This window comes from Cryptomeria japonica, chromosome 6 (assembly GCF_030272615.1).
Source record: "Cryptomeria japonica chromosome 6, Sugi_1.0, whole genome shotgun sequence".
Taxonomy (NCBI): domain Eukaryota; kingdom Viridiplantae; phylum Streptophyta; class Pinopsida; order Cupressales; family Cupressaceae; genus Cryptomeria; species Cryptomeria japonica.
In genome coordinates this window covers 134695845-134716631 of record NC_081410.1, presented here as the reverse complement: position 1 = coordinate 134716631, position 20787 = coordinate 134695845, and the positions used below count along the sequence as shown (strand labels likewise).

The 20787-nt window shown below is 35.5% G+C and overlaps 1 protein-coding gene across 1 annotated transcript in view; it reads left to right on the top strand.

The window, feature by feature from the left end:
• Window positions 1-20787, top strand: part of LOC131044232 (uncharacterized) — a 108308-nt gene that overhangs the window by 75655 nt on the left and 11866 nt on the right. Inside the window, exons 7-10 of the mRNA XM_057977514.2 lie at window positions 9033-9113; window positions 9428-9532; window positions 9628-9723; window positions 11191-11267. Of these exons, the coding sequence (XP_057833497.2) occupies window positions 9033-9113; window positions 9428-9532; window positions 9628-9723; window positions 11191-11267 (359 nt within the window). The remainder of the gene's footprint in view (window positions 1-9032; window positions 9114-9427; window positions 9533-9627; window positions 9724-11190; window positions 11268-20787) is intronic.

Below are 20787 nucleotides of genomic sequence, written 5' to 3'. Positions count from 1 at the left end.
ATAGCTGGAAAATTCGGGCTACAGAAAGAGACTTTCTTTTTGGTGATTGTTTTTCTTCTAGGTTACCGGGTTCGCCTCTGGGCCCCCCTGGTACGGGTCCTGGTTCGACTGGGTTCGTGGTACAGAGCCGGTTCGAATTGGGTTCAACCAGGGTCCGAAAAACCCAAAGGTGGTTCGACCCTGGTCGAACCCAGTTGAACCCGGGCGGACCTAGTCGAACCTGGGCGGCTGGGCGGCCCGTAGAGTCCAAAAATAATGCAAATTTAATTTTTTTTCAATTCCGCCTTGTAAAAAGTGAAAGTTATAACCTAAAAGTGACTTCTAAAACATTTTATTCACTCATTTCACCTCATTTGTGTTGCAAGCAAAAGTTTTATGAGAGCAGTTTGAAGAAAGGGTGAACAAAATTTGGCTTCCAAGATCAATGAGGAGTTGAAGACTGATTTTTGAAGCTTCAACAAGTGTTGCAGCATCATTTCCATACATTTTCAAGCTTCCATTGGCTGCAAGAGGTAGGTTTTTAAACATTTTTTTCCAACTATTTTTGTTTCACAAATTGTCAAACATGAAACTTGAATTTTTTTTCATTATTTAGTTTTTGTTTTTGAATATGTTTATATTATTTCTTGCCATAGGAACTAGAATGGCATCTACATCTTCCTCCATTGGCAATGAACAAATAATTGCAAAACAAAGAAATGATCCAAATTCTCCTTTATGGAAATATGTGGACATTATAAAACAACTTCCGGGAGGTGGGGGATTCCGTTGGAAATGCCATGGATGTGATATTGAACGTAATAGTTCATATTATCGGGTGGTAGGCCATTTGTGTGGAATAAAAGGAAGAGGCATCAAAAAATGCCTTGGAAAAAATGGTAAACCTATACCAGATGAGACAATGATGAAATATATTAGGGAGCATGAGGCGGCAGAAGAGAGGGAAGCACGTAGATTGAACCAAACCGCATCAAAGAAAACAAAGGGAATGCAAGGCCCTTCTAATCCTAGTATTGTAGTAGAAGACCACCCCTTTTTTGCCACAAATGAACCTCAAAGTGAACCACCCTTGACATGTAAAAGAACAAAGGGGCCTTTAGAAACCGCATTCCAAAATGAGAGTAGAGACAATGCTGACGAAGATATAGTAAGGTGCATTTATGCAAATGGGTTGTCATTCAATGTTGTTCGCTCCCCATATTGGAAGCAAATGATAAAAAGTGTTAATGAGGCTCCAAGAGGGTATAAGGGCCTCGTTATGAGAAGGTACGTGGAACATTATTGGAGAAAGAGGTGAAGAGGGTTGAAGATGCATTGAAACCCATAAGGGATTCATGGGTTGAGACAGGTGTAACAATTGTTTTAGATGGGTGGAAAGATGCTAAAAACTGTCCCTTGATCAATGTCATAGTGGTGTCCTCTAAAGGGGCAATGTTTTTGAGAGCTGTGGATTGTGAGGGCCAAATAAAAGATGGCCAATTTATAGCAGAAATTCTCATCTCTGCCATTGAGTCTGTGGGACCCCGCAATTTTGTCCAATTCATAACGGACAATGCAAAAAATTGTAGAGCTGCTGGTTTGTTGGTTGAGCAACGCTATGATCACATCTTTTGGACACCTTGTGTGGTACATTCACTCAATCTTATGCTACAAAGGATTGGGCAAAAAATAAAATGTATCAGAGATGTGTATGCAGAGGTTGAGGACATCCAGATGTTCATCACAAACCACCACATGTCTCAAGGGAATTTTAGAATCTATTCGAATTTGGAGCTATTGAAGGTAAGTGAAATAGTAATTTAATTTTACATTTTCTGATTTTTTTTAATTTTCAATGTTCATAATATCATTGTGTAAGCTATATTGTGTATTCTTCTTTAAAGTTTGGCTTTATTTTTTAATCATTTGGCATTAATTTGTGTTATAGGTTGCTGAGACCCGTTTTGCATCAAACACAATCGTCTTAAGACGACTTGTGAAAGTTAGAGTGGCACTATGCAATATGGTGATCAACACCAATTGGACTGTATGGAAGCAGAGTAGCACTGAGAGGGCAGAAAAAATTAGGGATAGAATATTGAATGAGAAATGGTGGGATCTTGTTACATATCTCCTAAGTATCATTGAGCCCATCATGAGCATGATTCGCTATACAAACATGGATAGGCCTTGCATAGGTGAGATTTATGATGGCATTGACTCAATGCTTGAAAAAATAAAGGTCACTATAAATGAAAAAGAGAATGATCCCCAGGAGAAATTCTTCAAAGAGCTGGAAGTAATTATTGTAGAAAGGTGGAATAAGATGACCACTCCTTTGCACCTTCTTGCCTATGCCTTGACACCTAAGTACTATAGCAATCAGTTTCTTGATAAACCAGGAAGGATTCCACCATGGAGAGATCTAGAAGTATTTGATGGGTACAAGGCAGCATTTCTTAGACTATATCCCGATGATGATTTGCGAGATGTTGTTACAAATGAGTTCATAGAATTCGCAAATGGGAATGGTCTAAGTGTTGATGCACTTCGTCATAGATCCAAGAAGGATGCTCATAGCTGGTGGTACTTCCATGGCACATGCTTCCAACACCTACAACCCCTTGCTATAAAAGTTTTATCACAAGTAAGTTTAATTAATTAAAATTTTAAATTTTTAGTTTATTTATAGTTTACTCTGTCTTCATAGGTTGCTAGTAATTTTATTTTTATTAATGTATAACTTTAATTGTTTACTTTGTCTTCATAGGTTGCTAGTTCATCTGCTTCAGAAAGAAATTGGAGCACATACTCTTTCATCCACTCAGTAAAGCGCAATAGGCTGCTATCAAAAAGAGCGGAGAATTTAGTATATTTGCATTCCAACTTACGTCTTCTTTCACACAAACAACGTGACTACACACAAGGGGAAACGAAGATGTGGAATATAGAGCCAGAGCATACTGATTTGGATGCTCATGCTTCTCAGCTTCTTGCATTGACACTTGATGACTCGGAAATTGAGCCAACTTATAGTGCAAGTGCAAGTGGCATTGGCTCATCTAATGTCAATGTCAATGAGGAGGAGGAGGAGGAGGATGAATTAGATGATCCATTTGATGATTAAACTTTAAGTTTATTTTGTTGAAAGTTGAAACAATGATACTTGAATATTTTGTCATTTTGATATTAAACTTGATGTATATGATGCTATTATGGTATGATCATGATGCTATGATTACAAGTTTATGTTTGTTTTGTTGTTTATATGATGCTATGTGACATGCAAATTTTAATTCATGCTTATAGGCTTCACAAATATCAATATCAATATATATATATATATAATTTACATGTTTTTGTACTAACAAACCCAAACGAACACAAACCCCTTTTCAAAATTTTGCCGTACCGGCGTACCAGGCTCTTCGAACCTGAATCGGTGCCTGAACCCGAACTGGCAACCTAATTTTTCTTTTTGAGAATGAAAATGAGTTGGTAGTTGTGTTTGAAACTTTGATGTATAATACAGAAAGGGATGCATTACTTCTTAAACTTGGAGGCAACAATATAAAGCAAATAAATGGAGTATGTTTTTATGCTAGTGGTCGTTTTTAAAAAAAAATGTATGTACAGATTTGAGGCGGCAGAAAAGCATTTTTTTGGGATGTTTATGAGCATGGCAGCGTTTTTATGGGTCGGTTCTGCATATTATAGAAAATACGTTACATTTTAGGTGAAATGACACAAATTTTGGTGTATGTTTGGTTGAGTTCATGTTTTTGGCAAAATTGCCGAAAAGAATGTTTTTGTTTTGTGTGTGAAGTTTATCATTTTTCTGGATAATGCAGTGGTTGGGAGACGTAGCAACTGAGAGTAGTGTATCGAGTTGTTCTTTTTATGAGCTAAATGTGTATATGGTTTTAAATTTTTATACAGGGCCATGGTTGTTTTGCCTAATATGGGATGATATTTGGGTGTATGCAGCCTGTATTGTTATTGACAGTATGAATGAAGATTGAGTATTAGATCCTTTAGTGTGCTGCATTCAGGTTGTGAAAAATGTTTGTAAGGTCAGATAATACCAAGATTTTATGCTGTAAAGTCATATAACAAGTGCCAAGGTGTAAAAAGTTTATCTTGATCTTTAAAATTAGAGAGGTTGGTGCCTCAAGGTTTCTATTTGAGTTGGTGCCCATAACTTGAGTTGTAGCTCACTTTTGTAAAGGGTTGGTGCCCAGTTTCATCTATGATAGCTTTGTTGTGCCGTGGTTTTTTTACCCAAATGGGTTTTCCACGAGATAAACATTGTGTCATCTTTGTGATTTGTGTTCAGCTTTCTCATTTGGTAAAATTTGATCAAAGTTCTTAAGATATTGATTGACACCCCCCTTCTCAGTATCTTTAGTTTTGTTTTCAAGTTCATCTTAACAAGGACATTCCCTTCAATAAAGTAGTCCATACAGGATAAGGAATACATACCTAAACTTGGTAGTAATATAAGTCTCCTGTCATCATCAAAGGAATATTCAATAATCAATTGGCCACAACCAAAACGTTGTTAGACAGTTTGTCATTGATGTGAAGTGGTTTTTGTCAAGCCTATGTCGTCAAGCTAGAGGTTTGCTCAGAGTATTATTGGACTGAGCTTGAAGTGCTTTTCGAGCTACTGTTTATTCACTAGATTTTCTCAATTTTTCTTGAGGTGAGCTGCTTGAGGTGCTTGAGGTGTGTGTGCCTGCTTGAGCTGCCTGGGTGTCTGCATCAGCTGGCTGTATGCTTACTTGTCTATTGTCAGCAACTTCAGTTAGCTTTATGCTACTTCAACCTATTATGCCATATCATTTTGGTGGGACCAGACTTTTCCTTACATTGATTTCTTTTTGGGTGAATATTTTCAAAGAATGGCTGGACGTTAAAATTTTATTTCTGCTGAATTCTTTCTTGTGCCACATCATTTTCTTTTGTGACACATCATCAACTTGTGTCAATTATTTGAATATCTTTTGATTGTTTTTGGCATACATGGTTGAGAGTTAATACTTTTTGAATAAGGTGTGTTGACGGCTTGGTTAAATAAATGGTCCTCAATGATGCATAATGTATATTAAAAAATCGTGAGGAGCTCAACATCTATAGTATTCATTTCTTTATGAAGTTTGTGGGCAGTTACTTCTACAGGGGTCGTTTGTGGCAGTTATATGTAAATATCGTGGAATTTAATTCATGGCGGTAGCTGTAAAAAAATATACTTTTTTGGAAGATTGCGGTAGTAGTGCTAACTGCTAGGACATATCGTCTATTTTTCTCACATCAATTGGTTATTTTCTATGGAGAATTGAAGCCATTAATTTTGTTAGAAACCGTTAATGAGACTGGAATGTGTAATGGAAGAAGTTTATATCTATTTCGTATTTCCTTATCGCTGGAAGTATTGGTTTTAGGTTTGAATGTTTGAAATGCATCAATCTTGAGCCGTTTTTTTGTGTGAGCGGATTTTCTTAAAAAATTGACTTTGAATCGATGGTTTTTATCGGGAGATATATTATTGGTTGGGCAATATATATGCTTATACATTTTACGGGGAGAGTGAAATTTTTTGTTTTGGCAACAACTGAGAATAGAGTGGTGGGCTATGATTATTTTAAAGACCAATCAATTTTTTTTAGCAGGTCGTCGATTCTTCCTTTCTACCTTGGCATTGTAGTTAGGAAATGTGGAGTGTCAATATCAAAATTTATTATCGAGAATCATTGCATCCGTTTTTGGTAGAATTGTGGTATGATTAGATGGCGGCAGTACATAAGTAATTCGATTACTATTCATGAGATGTGTGTTGAAGTTTTTCTTCTTGTTGGGAGTCATTTTTGGAATGTGCGTTAAAAATTTCATGATGCTTTGGCAGAGATTTTCATAAGTGCGATTCTTTTTGTGAGAGACTGGGACTTTATGGCACACAGAGATCATAATAAAAAATTTGTTTGGTGTTATTGTTGATGGAGTGCATTTAAGATTCCATATTTACAACAATTTCTTATGCTGCCTTGGCATTAAAAATATATATCGAGCATCAATTTTTTTTTTTAAAAAAGGGGATGGAAGTTAAAAGATTGTTATTTGATAGGAGGTGAAATTGTGGGCTGCAAAAATGATGTGCTGGTAAATAGGATGGAGTGGAGTGATTGATGGAAGTTAAAAGATTGTTATTTGATAGGAGGTGAAATTGTGGGCTGCAAAAATGATGTGCTGGTAAATAGGATGGAGTGGAGTGATTTAGTATGATATGTCTTCAGTATATCAAAAAGAGGTAAAAAAATTATAGGTTGAATTGAACAGGTACAATGTGGTAGTCGTTTGAAGTGAACTGGTTTAAAGAACTTTAAGAGGTGGTGTTACTGAAGAGCTGGATGTTACAGAATATACTTCTGAGGTTGTTATTGTATTTTGCTTTAGAGTTTTGTTGATTAAAGGTGGTGATTCTTTTGCTGTGAGGTTGGTGCCTCCGTTGTAATCTCAGTTGGTGCTGATTGGGGAGTTGGTGCTCTCCTTTAAGTTTTTGCATTGTAATATGGGTTGGTGCCCATTTGGAGTTTACAAAAGATTTTTGGTGCCGTGCTTTTTTACCTGAAAGGGTTTTCCACAAGAAATTCTTTGTTTTTATTTCATGTTATGCTTACATCTCTATGTCTAAGTCTTAAATGATTTCTTGAGGTTGCAGCGGTTTTAAAAAATTTGAAACACTGATTCAGCTCTCCCCCCCCGTCCCTCTCAGTGTTTCCTATGCGCTTCTCAAACATGTCAAAAAATGGGTCTCTTGATGCTTGTGGTTACAATACATCATTGACTTTCATCTTCCTTATAGAGTACAAGACAAATGTAAATACCTAAGTGAATTCATTTGATTATTCAAATTTGATTCAATGTAGATCTTAGCCCCTTTTTGACAAGGAATTCTTTCTTAGACAGGGATGATCATTCAGATGACTACAAGTGCATATCCAAACCTACACCTCATCTTGGGCCAAGGAATATATTAGAACTGAGCCATGTCTCATGCCCTAAGGTTCATGTCGAACAAGGAAGTTCATCTCAAATAAGGACATTCTCTTCAATAAAATAGTTAATATGGGATAACGAATCCATAACTAAACTTGGTGGTAGCATAAGTGTTATTTTATTATCAAAGTTACATTCCTTGAGTATATTTTTCATAATCATTATTAACTTAATATAATATGTTTAGCAGCATTATCTACTTAGTTTATTTGCTGCTCAACTATATGTTATATATTTTTTCTTCATCAGCAATGTAACTGAGAAATTAAATCCTCTCCACACCAAAAGCACAAATTTCCAAGTGAGTGTAGAGCTTATTGGTGGTAACTCTATGAAACTATGCTTGTAGTCAAGTTTGTGGTCAGTAACAATCTTACTCATGTCATATCAATGTCAACTCAGTTATCCCACTTTCAATTTGTAAAGTCATTAGGTGATGATCTAATTTTTCAAACTAGCAATGCTTGCAGATTGTGCAAGAATGAAATATGCTGAAAGGAGGTGAAGAAGTTCTTCCACAGATGACAGCTTCAACATCGAAAGAAGATGCAATGATGAATAATTGGATTGTAATGGTGAAAAAGAGCTCCTTCAAACAATTGTATTATGAATATCTGCCAAAGGCCTTGATAAATGTGAAATGTGCTCACATACAAGGAGCAACTCAAGAATGAAATAAATGTTTTTTAATATGGCTTTGCCTTCCCAAATCTTTGTCACATGACAGCCAAACAAGAGGTCAGAGTTGCTAGCATAGTAGTGAATTCTGCCAGTGACAAATGTCACACTTCTTAAGGGTTCTACCTTTAGAAATGAGCACTCAGCACTCTGAAACAGTGGCAGAGACAATATTAAATTGTGCCTAATAATTAATGGAGTTATGTATATAAATATGACGAAATCATATCTATATCTTGAGTTGAAGCCATGGAAGGATGGTGCTAAAGCCCTTTTAAATCTCCACAAAGGAATAGTAAATGTCATGGATTCAGTGTGTATCCTTTCCATTGTCCAAAAATATGTTTCAGAGTGAGCATATCGCATATTGTTTTTTATCTTAGTAAAATTTAACTTTGGCATTCCTGACTTTGACAAAAGTATATGTAAGAAGTGCAACATAAAGTTTGACATTCTTTATGCATAATAGATAAATATTGTCTTATTTTTCTTGTTCAACTTTCATGCCACTTTTTTAGGATCTTTTAAAGGGATTCCTGCAAAGTACCTTGATGTGTCACTAAAAGGATGTGTTTTCTTGCATTAATATAGAAATTCTGTTATTTTTATGGAACATAAAACAAAAAAATGATTAAACTTAGTGGTTTAATTCTAGGTCGTGTGACAAGAGGTGCCTTTTACAGCAGCCGACACAACTGTTTTTCTGATGACGTTTCCCTTTATGTATTTCCTAGAAGATCCCATGGCTTCTGTAAAATGGACATAAACATAAGCAAATTTCAGAACAGTTTGAAAGCTTATTTCTGATTGCCAAATCATACCTTTTCATGACAAGTATTTCAATAGGGAGAAGGGAACTGGAACTAAATCGTGGGAGCAAATGTGACCTCTCCTAAAGTGAGCTAGCATGGGAAAAGAATTTGTATCTGTACTTTGCAGCTTGCCCTGTTAACTGTAGTCCAGGATCATTGGTGGAAAACTGCAAGTCTAAATCCTAATGCGGTAGTTATGCAATAAATTTTCATGTTACTTTTGAAGCTTAGGAAAAAGAGCTTAGCACTGTAGAGATGTAGCTGTATGCTGTGTACAATGTTTAGCACTACTACAATTAACACTATTTCTCTCGCCTTGGAAACAATAATCATATGGAAAATCAAAATATAGAAATATAGTTATTATATCAATAATGTTTGCATTGATTTACAGGGTTAATAATGTGAAGTGGTGAAATAAGATTTGACGTTTACATCTTTGGACCTATGATTGGGAATTACATGTCAAAGTTTGTACTATTTATATGCTAATAGAGTATGTGTCAGGTACTGATTGAACCTGGGACTCCAGAAGGGTCAAGCACCATCCGTCAAATTAGATCTCACATTCTATGGATGGAGAAAAAGGTAACTGGGGTGTCATTGATTTGATTATAATTTTCCAATTTCCCACTTTTGGAAGAAATGGTAGGGATATCATTCACATGGCAGGAAAAATAGGGTACCAATAATTAGAAACCACGTGGTTCTTTCAATAATTTCATGCTACTTTATTTCAGATTTAACATGGACTAGCCACACATGCATCCCTCCTTTTGTTTTTATCTCTATGTTCTATATTCAGTTGCTTTGGTATTTCAAGTGCATTTAATATCAGTGATTGATATTATTCTCATGTTCTCAACCTTTTTATTCCATTTATTGGTTAGCTATTTTTTTAGAAATGCAGAAAGGGGGCAATTGCTTCCACAGAAGCTTCAAAAGATCAAGAAAGCACAAAAGATAGCTCAGTGTCCTCACAAACTGGTGCATTTGTAGTTGCTCCTGTGAGTTGCTAGACAGAGAACTTAATCTATCAAAAGATTAATAAATTACTTTTTTCTCATTAGCATGATTGACGTTGTGCTGCCATTTGCTGTAGTGTGGACATGATGGAGTATGTCCAATGGATAAAACGGGGACATATTGCCACTTTGTTCAACGCTTGGAAAGAACCCACTCACAACGCACATACAAGGTAATGCTGTTCCAGTCCTGGTGAATGGTAGCTGCAGGGTGAAAGTATGATATCTGAATCACATAATTTTAGTATTAACTCAGTTATGTAGTATAGAAATTGAAGTTTTAAGTAAGCACAAGATAATTCATCATTAGGTAGTTATTTTCACATAATACATCAGATGTTTGCAGCTGAAATTTGTCTTCAATATTTGGTGTTAGAAAGGCACTGCTTCAGTCCCACAAGAGGAAGAAGGGAAACAATACACACTTTGTACAGGACTATTGCACGAATTTTGCTAATGTCTTTCAGACATAAGGATATCCCTTGAGAGTCTTAGGGATGTCATGACGTCCTCAATGGTTATCACTAGTAGCTTTGTTGTTTAAGTAAATATGGCTTGAATTTCAAATAAAACTAATCCTAAAGGTGAACCCATTCACGAGTCCTTCTGATGATTACTGTGTTTGTTGAGTGTGTCAGTGTAGCTAAATACATTTATCTTGAATATTTTAATTTTCATTATTTCAATGTTCAGCTTGTAACTTCACACTTTTAGTTGATGATATTGGATGGATCATTGGATTGTTATTGTAACTTAAGCTCTTTGTGGTCAATGTTGACTATTTTACATCAATAATTAATGTGCCAATATCATTCATTAATAATTAACGTGCCAATATCATTCATTATTGGATTGTGGATCATGCAATTTAATTAAGACGAAGTAAAATTCAGCTTCTTTTAGTTTGTTTGAATGTTTTTTCTCAAAATTCTGTAATTTATATTTTTGATAATTTTTAAAATATATTTTTAGTAGCCATCCACTAACTCTAGGATTTTTTCTTTTGTCCCTCGAATTGTTCCTCCCATCCCCACGGTACTCAAACCTAGTGTTGCCCTATTTCAAAATCTCAGAGAAACACTGAAAATTTGCATCTTTTTGGTAGGAATTTTGAAAGGGCTTTCAAGGCATGATTTTGCATTCTTACGCTTTATCTTGGCAGAGTGGTATATCAAGTAGTTGATTCCCCACAAAGTTCTATTTTGACTTTCTGCTGTTGAGTCTCATCAAGCTCGCAGAGTCCTAAAAATGTATGACAAGTCTATTTATGACAAGTCTAGCTCCTTATGCCATAAGTCTTGGGTATTCCATGGGCTTGGGTAGACTTACAAGTCTATGAATGTTTGAGCTGAATCCTACTGCATTGTTTAGAACTAAATAACTAGGCTTTTGCATGGTCTTATTTCAATTCTTAGCAAAATTTAGGTGGTCTTAGGATAACAATTTGAACAAATTGTTGCTCATTTGTTGTATCCGAAATCTAAATATTTTTTTCCTTTTGCTTGAAAAAAATCAGAAATTTGCTGATAAGTATTTAGGATATGAGATGACTTATATTTTTGATTTGACTTTTACTTTAAATAATTGCTTTCCATTTTCCATAGCACAATCAATCTATTAATTTTATTGTGTCTTTGCAGAGGTCAAAAGGTAAGTTGCGTGGTTATGAGGATGAAAAATTCTCCTTCGTTGTTCTAAGACGTGGGCAACGACCAAAGTAAGTTTCAACTTTTTAGTTTTTAATAAGGTTATTCTAATGTTAGGACATTATAATCTTTCATAGTTTTAAGTCTGCCTACTTAAAGGAACAAGTTGCACTGTAAAAGCACAAAAGTGTTTTCCATTTGCGGAAATTAAACAGGTCACCAAGCCTAAAGTTTTTGATGATGTTTTGGTGGTTAGAAGACATTAGTTGCTCCAAGATTCATATATATATTAAACAATTTAAAAAGCTACTGTTATTGCAGCAGTCTTTATATTTTGAGAGGCTAAAATGAAGATCATTGTAAGGTAAAGCATCAGATCTTAGCAATTTAGGAACCCTAGATTCTCATCCTCCTAGGTTCGTTGTTGATTCCATTTCTTTAATTGGTAATTCATAAAAGTGACAGCTATGCCACACATTGATCATCACCAATGGATACGATAACACAAACCTTGCAAGAATCCTCAATATATGGTTTCTCCACTGTAAGTGAATACTATAACAGCGTAAACATGTTTATTGCAGCTAAATACATGAAAGCAGAGTATAAGAAGCACACTAATACAACTGAAGCACAATATACACGTAGAGAAACCCTCAAAAAGGAAGAAACATCTGGAAGAGTGAGCATAAGCCCCTCATGTGACTAATTCTATTTCAACTCTAATGATTACAATAGCCATTAGGGCAAATATGAGCTCCACCAATGCTACAACAATCTCCAAATGACCTGCAATATGCCTCCTACAACAAAACATGTGCTTCAATGCTTAAAACAATAAAAAATGGATGAGAGACCAACTCTCTTAACAACCTTCGACAACCTCTATAGGATGCATATGCCTTTCCTATGACCCAATGCAAAAATTGGAGGATCTAATGCTGGAAAAGCAAGTTGAAACTCCAAAAATACGTTATATTCCAAATTCATCTGAAATTTGGTAAAACTGCTTCTTATTGTAGAGAGGCAGTTTTAGAATCACCATGGCAGTTACATTTTTATCCTGGTTTCAATACAAATGGAAAACCACTAATTTTAAGTATGTATGCTTGTGTTACAACTACAATTCATGCATGCAATGCTTTTTTGATCATCACAAACATGAATGTGACCAAAATACAAATTTCTTGTTGTCAAAATCCTTGAACTCAAGTTTCAATGGCTTCTAGGCATCTTTTTGACTGAAAGTAACATCATGACCCAAATGGTGTGTAATGTACCAAATTTGAGAATATTGAATTGTGAACTTTTAGCCAGTTTTCGAGCTGTTCCAAAAGCTTCTTGGTGTGTTGGGAAGAAATCCAAACTTTTATGAGTGCATGGGTTCAATGTTGTAGGTTTTTTATTCTTGACAATGAGCTCAATTGATAGGATGGACCGCAAATACACTTTCGGAAGTGGTTTAAGAGTTAAGACTCCTGAGGTGTTCTCCAAACTTCTTGGAGAGCACGTCTATTTTTAGAAGCTACCAACTTGGCTCCATTCACCATCCCACCACTTCTATTTCATCATGTTGTGGTCAGAATTGGATTTCGATATCCTTGTAATGCTTTCTGCAACTCTGGTGAAATATTTTAATTATTCACTTAATTTTCTAATATTTTATTTTTAATTTGACAACTTAATTGAAATATCTTTTCAAAAAGATGTTAATGTTCCTCATGTTGGATGCGTAGGAGAAATAAGGGGATCTTTACACATGAAAAAGTTTATTAATCTTTTAAAAGGTCATTTGGCTGAGAAAGTGAATTATTTTATAATTTCAAATGGGGTATTTTCCCTCCAAAAGATATCAAAGGAGGTTGATAGGGCTCATTTGCTCATATGTCGATGAATGTTATTGTTATGCTTCTGGAATGAACTTGGGTTCTTCCACAATCTTTCGAGGATTACAACCCTCTCAAGATTCCTAGTTCTAGGATTCAAAGAGAATCCCTAGCAATTTGGTGTGGTTCCATTGAGGAATCACCATTGCTACAAGTCGGAGCTTCAGTTTCTTGGTTGCAAACACAGAAATCTTTGATGTGTTTTAAGTTGCAGATTTTTGGAGTGATTGCTTTAAGCTTGAAAAGAGTTTTTGGATGAGTGTTTGAGGCGATTAGGAAAGGGCTAAGTTATTGAATCGGGTATGGGTATGGGTATTTTAATATGATACATTGGCACAACATATTTTTGGAGGGGAGCTGGTACGTTTTGGGTATGTTTGTACTATATATATAATAGCCATAGCCTAAAAACATAATTAAATTGAATGCCTTATATTATGCATATGTTAAACAAAACCATAAATATAATAATTATTAATTAAAAATTTATGTAAAAATTGAAGTATTGTACATTATTTATTCAATAGAATATCAACATATTTAATATTATTATATATAGGTTTTGTGTCATATCATGGTTGGGCATAAATAGTTTGGGGTGGTTTGCGATTGTGTTGCAGAGGATTTGGATGAGCAACTTTGTAGGCTTTTTCTGATTGAGAAATATTATCTTCTTCCTGCCATCAAGAATGTCATTGGTCAGGACTCGTCTGCAAGGAATCGTAGACATGATGGGGAGCTCCTAGAGGCATTTTTCTCTAATGTTCTGTAGGCTATGATGCTGGATTACCTGGCAGTAAGGATGGCAAACAAGTTGATTAAAGCAGATATCGAGAATTCTATCGTAATGACAATAACCAAGATCAAGGCCACTTCCAAAAAAGGCTTCATTGCAAGTGTGTTTGATGTCGAAGTGGTAGATAAGAAGATGAAGTTGCACAAGGCTTTGTGATTGTATACGGAAGGTCTTGCAAATTTCAATATGACTCCCTTTGCCAACTATGTTGGGATTTATGGGGATCTTTTCTTTGCCTCTCAATTGGAGAGGTTAAATGTAATGGCTGAAGGGATTATCACCCTGGCCCACTGGATGTATTAACTATTTTTTGTTGAATAATTTTATTTAGAATGCCTTATATTATGCATATGTTAAACAAAACATATATTATAATAATTAATTTTAAAATAGAAGTATCTTACATTATTTATTCAATAGAATATCAACATTTAATATTATTATATCAGTTTTAAATATTATATATTGATTATAAAAAAATATTTAATAATATTAATATAATATATTCTATTTATTTTTGCTATTTTAATTTAGTCATATAAATAGAGTATTAAAATACATTTTAAGTTATGATATTAAAATATACTATTTAATAAATTATAATTTTTTTTGTATTTTAGAAAATTATATATATTTTTATATATCATTATATTTTAATTTAATAATATCATAGTTATAGGAGACCCGCCTCCTACCCCTAGAGACGCGTCTCAGAGACGGAGACAGAGACATGTCTCCGGTACCAAAGACGTCTCCAAAAACTTCTTGATGCAAAGGGTGCTTTTGGTTGCTGTCTCTGGAGTCTTTTGTCCAGAAATTGACATCTCTTGCCAAAAAATTTAGGGCAACGCATAGTTAAAGGCAAAAAAAGGAAGGTAAATAAATAAAATTAGCTTGCAGCAAAGCAAAGTCATTAGGAAATAACTAATAAGGAAACTATGTTGCCAGAAGACAAAAATCCACGCAAAGTTATAGTGATCAAATCTACTGACAGTGTAGACTTTTTGAGAGGGACATAAACAGTTGTATGACTGATTTCTTGTCATTGTAATAGTCTAAAGAGAAATTGCCTTTACCATTTAGCCGACAATATTGAGTGTGCTCAACACTTATATTCTTTTACTTTCACTAAATCATTTAGACTGGCTATGGTATCAGCAGTATAAGCAATTTTAATTTCAATTTTTGTTCAATTTTGAAGTTAAACTTTACCATTGTTCTTGTTTTCAAAGTTCTCTGTCATGATATTTTCTGAAAATTACTACATTATATTAAAAATAAATTGTTGTCACCAAGTACCCCCGTCTCCTATATTTGAAAATTAGTCGTACCAATACCGGTACTAGTCTCCAGAGTCTCCGAGTACCCCCGTATCTTGGTAACCTTGAATAATATATATTCAGATATGACATCTTGATCATTTCTATCAATTCCAAGCCATTCTATGATGGACAAAAGAGATAATGTGGATTTGTGAGCATTTTGCTATTGCTAGCCTATTCAATTAGTAACTACTATCTTTGTTGACAGACTTGTAACTTGATCATTTACTTCGCAACAGCTAGTTATCCAGCTTTGACAGAGTTTGATGTGTTTGGGTGAGCCTTGGGCTGTTACAAAGTGAAGTTTAAAGTTGGAGTTACAGCTTATGCTGTCATAAGTGAGCTCAGCTGCAACATTGTTCATTTTTAGACCTGTACAAGTCTGATAGCTGTTATCAGTCTGATGTTTCTACTTTCAACTTTTTAATGTGAAGTTTGGTGTGCCCAGAGGTCTATATTCATCTCACAAGCGTCGTGTGGTGTTTGAGTAGAGAATTGGTAAGGATTTTGGATGCTTGTCATGTTGCCCAAACCTGTTTGCAGTGAGTTATTTTTCAAGTTGGGTGGATTATCTTGAATATTTGGCATACTTTTGGGGGTGTGTTCAGCAGTTGTTTTGTATCAGCACTTATTACAACAAAAATTCAGTGATTAAGATGCTTATGGACTGATATTGTAACCCTTTGGAAGGTTATACCGCCAAAGATTTATCTTTCTAAGCATTTACATTGTAACAATGGATGATAATATTGCTTGTGAGTTGATTTTGATTATTGCTGGTACTTACCCCTCTGAACAAGTGGTTTCTTGTAATCACCCACCACTGGACAAGTGGAAGGTGTTGGTGTTGGAAATAAGCCACACTCGGACCGACGATGGACTAGTCCAAGAGAGGCCAGTAGCTCAGTGGTAGAGCACTCCAGTAGCATATGGAAGGTCCTAGGTTCGAGTCCTAGCTGGTCCATGTCTCAACATGGTATCAGAGCCACAGTGAAAGAAGATCGTGATCAGATTCTATACAACTTCTAAGTATTCTCTCCTCTCTCTCTCTCTCCATCGAGCAGTATCTCTAAGTCTCGAAAATGGTAAACGGTCTTAAAGTCGAAGATAGGCTTGAAGGCACATTTAACTTCACCTCATGGAAGTTTAGAGTGCTCATTGCACTTGAAGAAAATGATCTTCAATTCATAGAGGAAAAAGATTTATCCGAACCTGAAGATCATGAGGAGAAACTTCAATTCAGGAAAAATGCCATCAAAGCAAAGAAGATATTAATTGACTTTGTGAGGGATCACTTGGTGCCACTCATCTCCAAGATGAAAACTGCAAGAGATATGTTCAAAACCTTGGAAGATTTATATGAGATTAACAACGTAAGTAGGGCTCTTGCCTTGAGGCAGCAACTCCACCAAGTGAAGATGGCAAAAGGAGATTCAATCATCACCTACTTCATGAAAATTTCAGAATTGAGAGATCAACTAAGCGCAATTGGGGATCATGTGATTGATAAAGATCTTGTCATGCTAGCCTTGAATGGTCTACAGAGATCAACTAAGCGCAATTGGGGATCATGTGATTGATAAAGACCTTGTCATGCTAGCCTTGAATGGTCTGCCTCATTCATGGGAGCCATTTATCCAAAGCATAAATGGAAGATCCAAATTACCTAAGTTTGATCGACTACGTGCAGATTGTATTCAAGAAGAATCAAGATTGACCGCTAGAGGAATTATCAAGAGTTCTCAAAATGAAGATACTCATGTTCTTGCCACTCAATCTACCAAGAAACGTAAGTATTGGAAGAAGGGCAACTTCAAAAAGAATAGAGATTTCAAATCAGATTTTGCACCTGATTCTAGGAAGAGGAAGAAAGATCTCTCTCGCATCCAGTGTTTTAGGTGTGACAAGTTTGGTCACTTTGCAAAGGATTGTTTGACAAGACCTAATCATCAAGGAGCAAACATAAAGGAAGTCTCATCTCAGAAAGAGGTTGAAGATAACTCCAATGGTTTTCTTTTCATATCTACATTATCAAGCAATGTTCCTACGGACAGTGAAACATAGTATCAACGCTAGGTCCAGGCTAGGAGCCCCAAGCACACGAGAGGTGTTTCTTAAGGGGGGGTGTTGGTGTTGGAAATAAGCCACACCCGGACCGACAATGGACTGGTCCAAGAGGGGCCAGTAGCTCAGTGGTAGAGCACTCCAGCATCGTATGGAAGGTCCTAGGTTTGAGTCCTAGCTTGTTATTTACTTTCAGTTGTTTAAGCTTTCCCACTGTAAATTGGATGTGTCCCTAAGCTTTCCCATAGAAATGGAAGTGCCATTGTAATTCCCTCTGAATAAACGAATGTCTGCCTTTCTGTATTGTAATGCATTCCAGTGCATAAGTGGTCTTGACCAGCTTGCTGTTTGATGCTTTCTTTTTGTAGTTTGCTTTCAGTTATTTTTGATCTTGAATAACATATGCTCTCACCTTGACCTTTCCATGTTTTGGGTTATCAAAAAGTGGAAAGGAAGTTGTTATGCATTTATTGTTGAAGCTAACATATTTTCAAAATCAATATTTTAGGGTGGTCATTACATGGTGTGGCATCTTGACCTTGAAATTACAGATCATTACTCTCGAAGAGGAAGGATTTTGGTCCCTAAAAGCTCAAGGATTCAATCAGTGAATGAGGAAGGCCATACAACATATCTGTGTGATAGGCATGGGAATTTTAGAGCGAGGCACTTGTGTTGGAGTGACCAAAAGTATCCATTTAGGGTCGCCTAATCATTGTGAATAACCTTTTAGAGTTTTCAAAGTGAACAAACTACTTTTTGGAGAGTTTTGAAGATACCTGTTGTACAAACATTTCAAGTGACTTGTTTGTTTCGACTGATTTTTGATGATTAGTTGATTATGACATCATTTGCTGATATTTTGGAATGTATTTTCCGTACTTACTGGGCAACCCGTCTCCTACTCGCTGAGATGTGTCTCGGAGATGGAGATGCATCTTCGGTACTAGACACGTCTCTATGCACAAGGTTCTTTGAGCTACCATCTCCTGCCATCTCCGAAGTCTCCTGACCAGAAATTGGCATTTCCCACGAGAAAACTTAGGGCATGAGGTGTTATAAAAAACTTCGATTCTTATCCTCTATCATCACCCTTGCAAAATGATTATTTATCTGTTAGTAATGATAATGATAGCCACTATAGTCTTCTATTCAATCTGCTCAATTGCCTCTCTTGAAAGACTCATCAATGATGTACAGTTATTCACTTTTCTTGTAGTGTCATGATTTACTAACCACTGTTCTTTTAAAGAGATCATCAGAATGGTAATATGAGATCTTTGCATAAAATCAATTCAACTATTGGAAATAATTGAAGCCACTGAGTATCTCCAACCTTCTCAAATATCTTATAGGGACACATACATGCAAACCTTCTCCATTCTCAGAAGAACTTTACAAAACTTCTCATAACTAGGCATTTCATATCCTTTGGCATTTGTATCAAAATCAAACTATCAAAATTTTTGAGTTTTCATATGAAATGATAATCTAATATGAATTATGTAGTGTGAGTTTTGAACTCTGACTCTTTGACAGAATGACATTTGTGTATTTAAAGTCTAAACTTTAAAGTTAATGTTAAACTTTACCACTGTTCTTGTATTCAAAGTTCTATGTCCATGTTTTTTTCTAGAAATTATTAAAATATATTAAAAAAATTAGTGTCTCCAAGTACCCCCATCCCCTGGTAACCTTGGTATTTTCTGAATTTGGAATTGATATTCAAAGCCTATGCTCATGTTGGGTGTTTTGGATGAGGGTTGGTGAGTTTCTTGAGGTGGTTTAATTGTTGTTTAGAGTCTTTAGACCTTTAGCAGTATGTTTCTAGTGCATTTCAGACCTGTACCAGCAATAACACTCCTCATCATTAAGGTATCTTGCTATTTCAAAGCTGGGTGGGTTTGTTCATGTTATTTGGCACATAGTGCAGTATTTTAGTAGTTTGTTTACATCAGCAGTTATTCAGTGTTTATAATGTATATGGAGTAATCTTGTAATCTTTGAGATGGTTATACCACCAAAGATTTACTTTCTTATGCATTCTATATATTAATACTGGATGGAACTACCACTAGTGAGTTGCTCTTGTTATTTGCAGATGTACTTACTCCATTGAAAAGTGGCTAATTTGTATTAAGCTTTCTGACTAAAAAAGTGAGTGTGCCCCTTTCGCGCACCATTGGATAAGTGGAAGAAGCTTATTTTCATTTCAATACTGTATGAGCTTTCCCATTGAATAAGTGGACATACCCCTTTCGCTCACCACTGGATAAATTGAAGAAAGCTTGTTTTAATTTTTAGTATTGTATAAGCTTTCCCATTGAATATGTGGAAGTGCCCTTGCAATTCCCACTGAATAAGTTATTGAATTAAATTGTCACTGATGTTATATATATAAGTTATCAGTTCGGGTTCGAGGACACGAACCTGGTTTGTGGGTTTAGGCAAAATTGTTTTTGCCTTTTGGGTTCGTGGGTTGGGTTCGTCCATATATATATATATATATATATATATATATATATATATATAATTTGTTGAAGTGCCCTTGCAATTCCCACTGAATAAGTTGTTAGATTAAATTGTCACTGATGTTATATATATAAGTTACTGGTTTGGGTTCGAGGACACGAACCCGGTTTGTGGGTTTAGGCTTTTTTTTTTTTTGCCTTTTGGGTTCGTGGGTTGGGTTCGTCCGTATATATATATATATATATATATATAAGTTACCGGTTCGGGTTCGAGGACATGAACCCAGTTTGTGGGTTTAGGCAATTTATTTTTTGCCTTTTGGGTTCATGGGTTGGGTTCGTATATATATATATATATATATATATATATATATATATATATATATATATATATATATATATAAGTTACTGGTTCGGGTTCGAGGACACGAACCTGGTTTGTGGGTTTAGGCAAATTTTTTTTGCCTTTTGGGTTCATGGGTTGGGTTCATATATATATATATATATATATATATCCCCCTCATATTTGGCCGACCCTCCTTGGGTGGTGCACCCAGCTTTGGGCAGGATAATAAATAAATAAAATAAGTTTTATTGTGCTTGGCTGACCTACTCCAGCTTTGAGAAATGAGTTTTATTTTAATTAAAATAAAGAGTTGCTGGCCGACCTAATCCAAGGGTCATAACTGTTGGGGTGAAAAGACACTTTGAAGGTGTATAAATAAGAATTGTTTGGAGGTCATTTTGTAACTATTCATTGAATATCTCTCCTATTAAGAGGAAAAAATAAGAGCAGAAAATCAGTTATTTTTGAGAGCAGAAGTAAGAGATATTATTGCAGATTTGTGAGAGCAGAAATAAGAGCAAAAATCAGATTTGTGAGCTTATATTGGAGATCATATTTCAGATCTGAGTGGAGTTTTAAGAGGATCAGTTCAAGGCAAATTGAGGGCAGAATTTTGTTGAAGACACCTTGAAGGGAACTAGGGTAGATCCTACAATATCCCAATCACTTTACTTTGGGAAGGTTGGAGCCTCTTATTCAAAGAGAT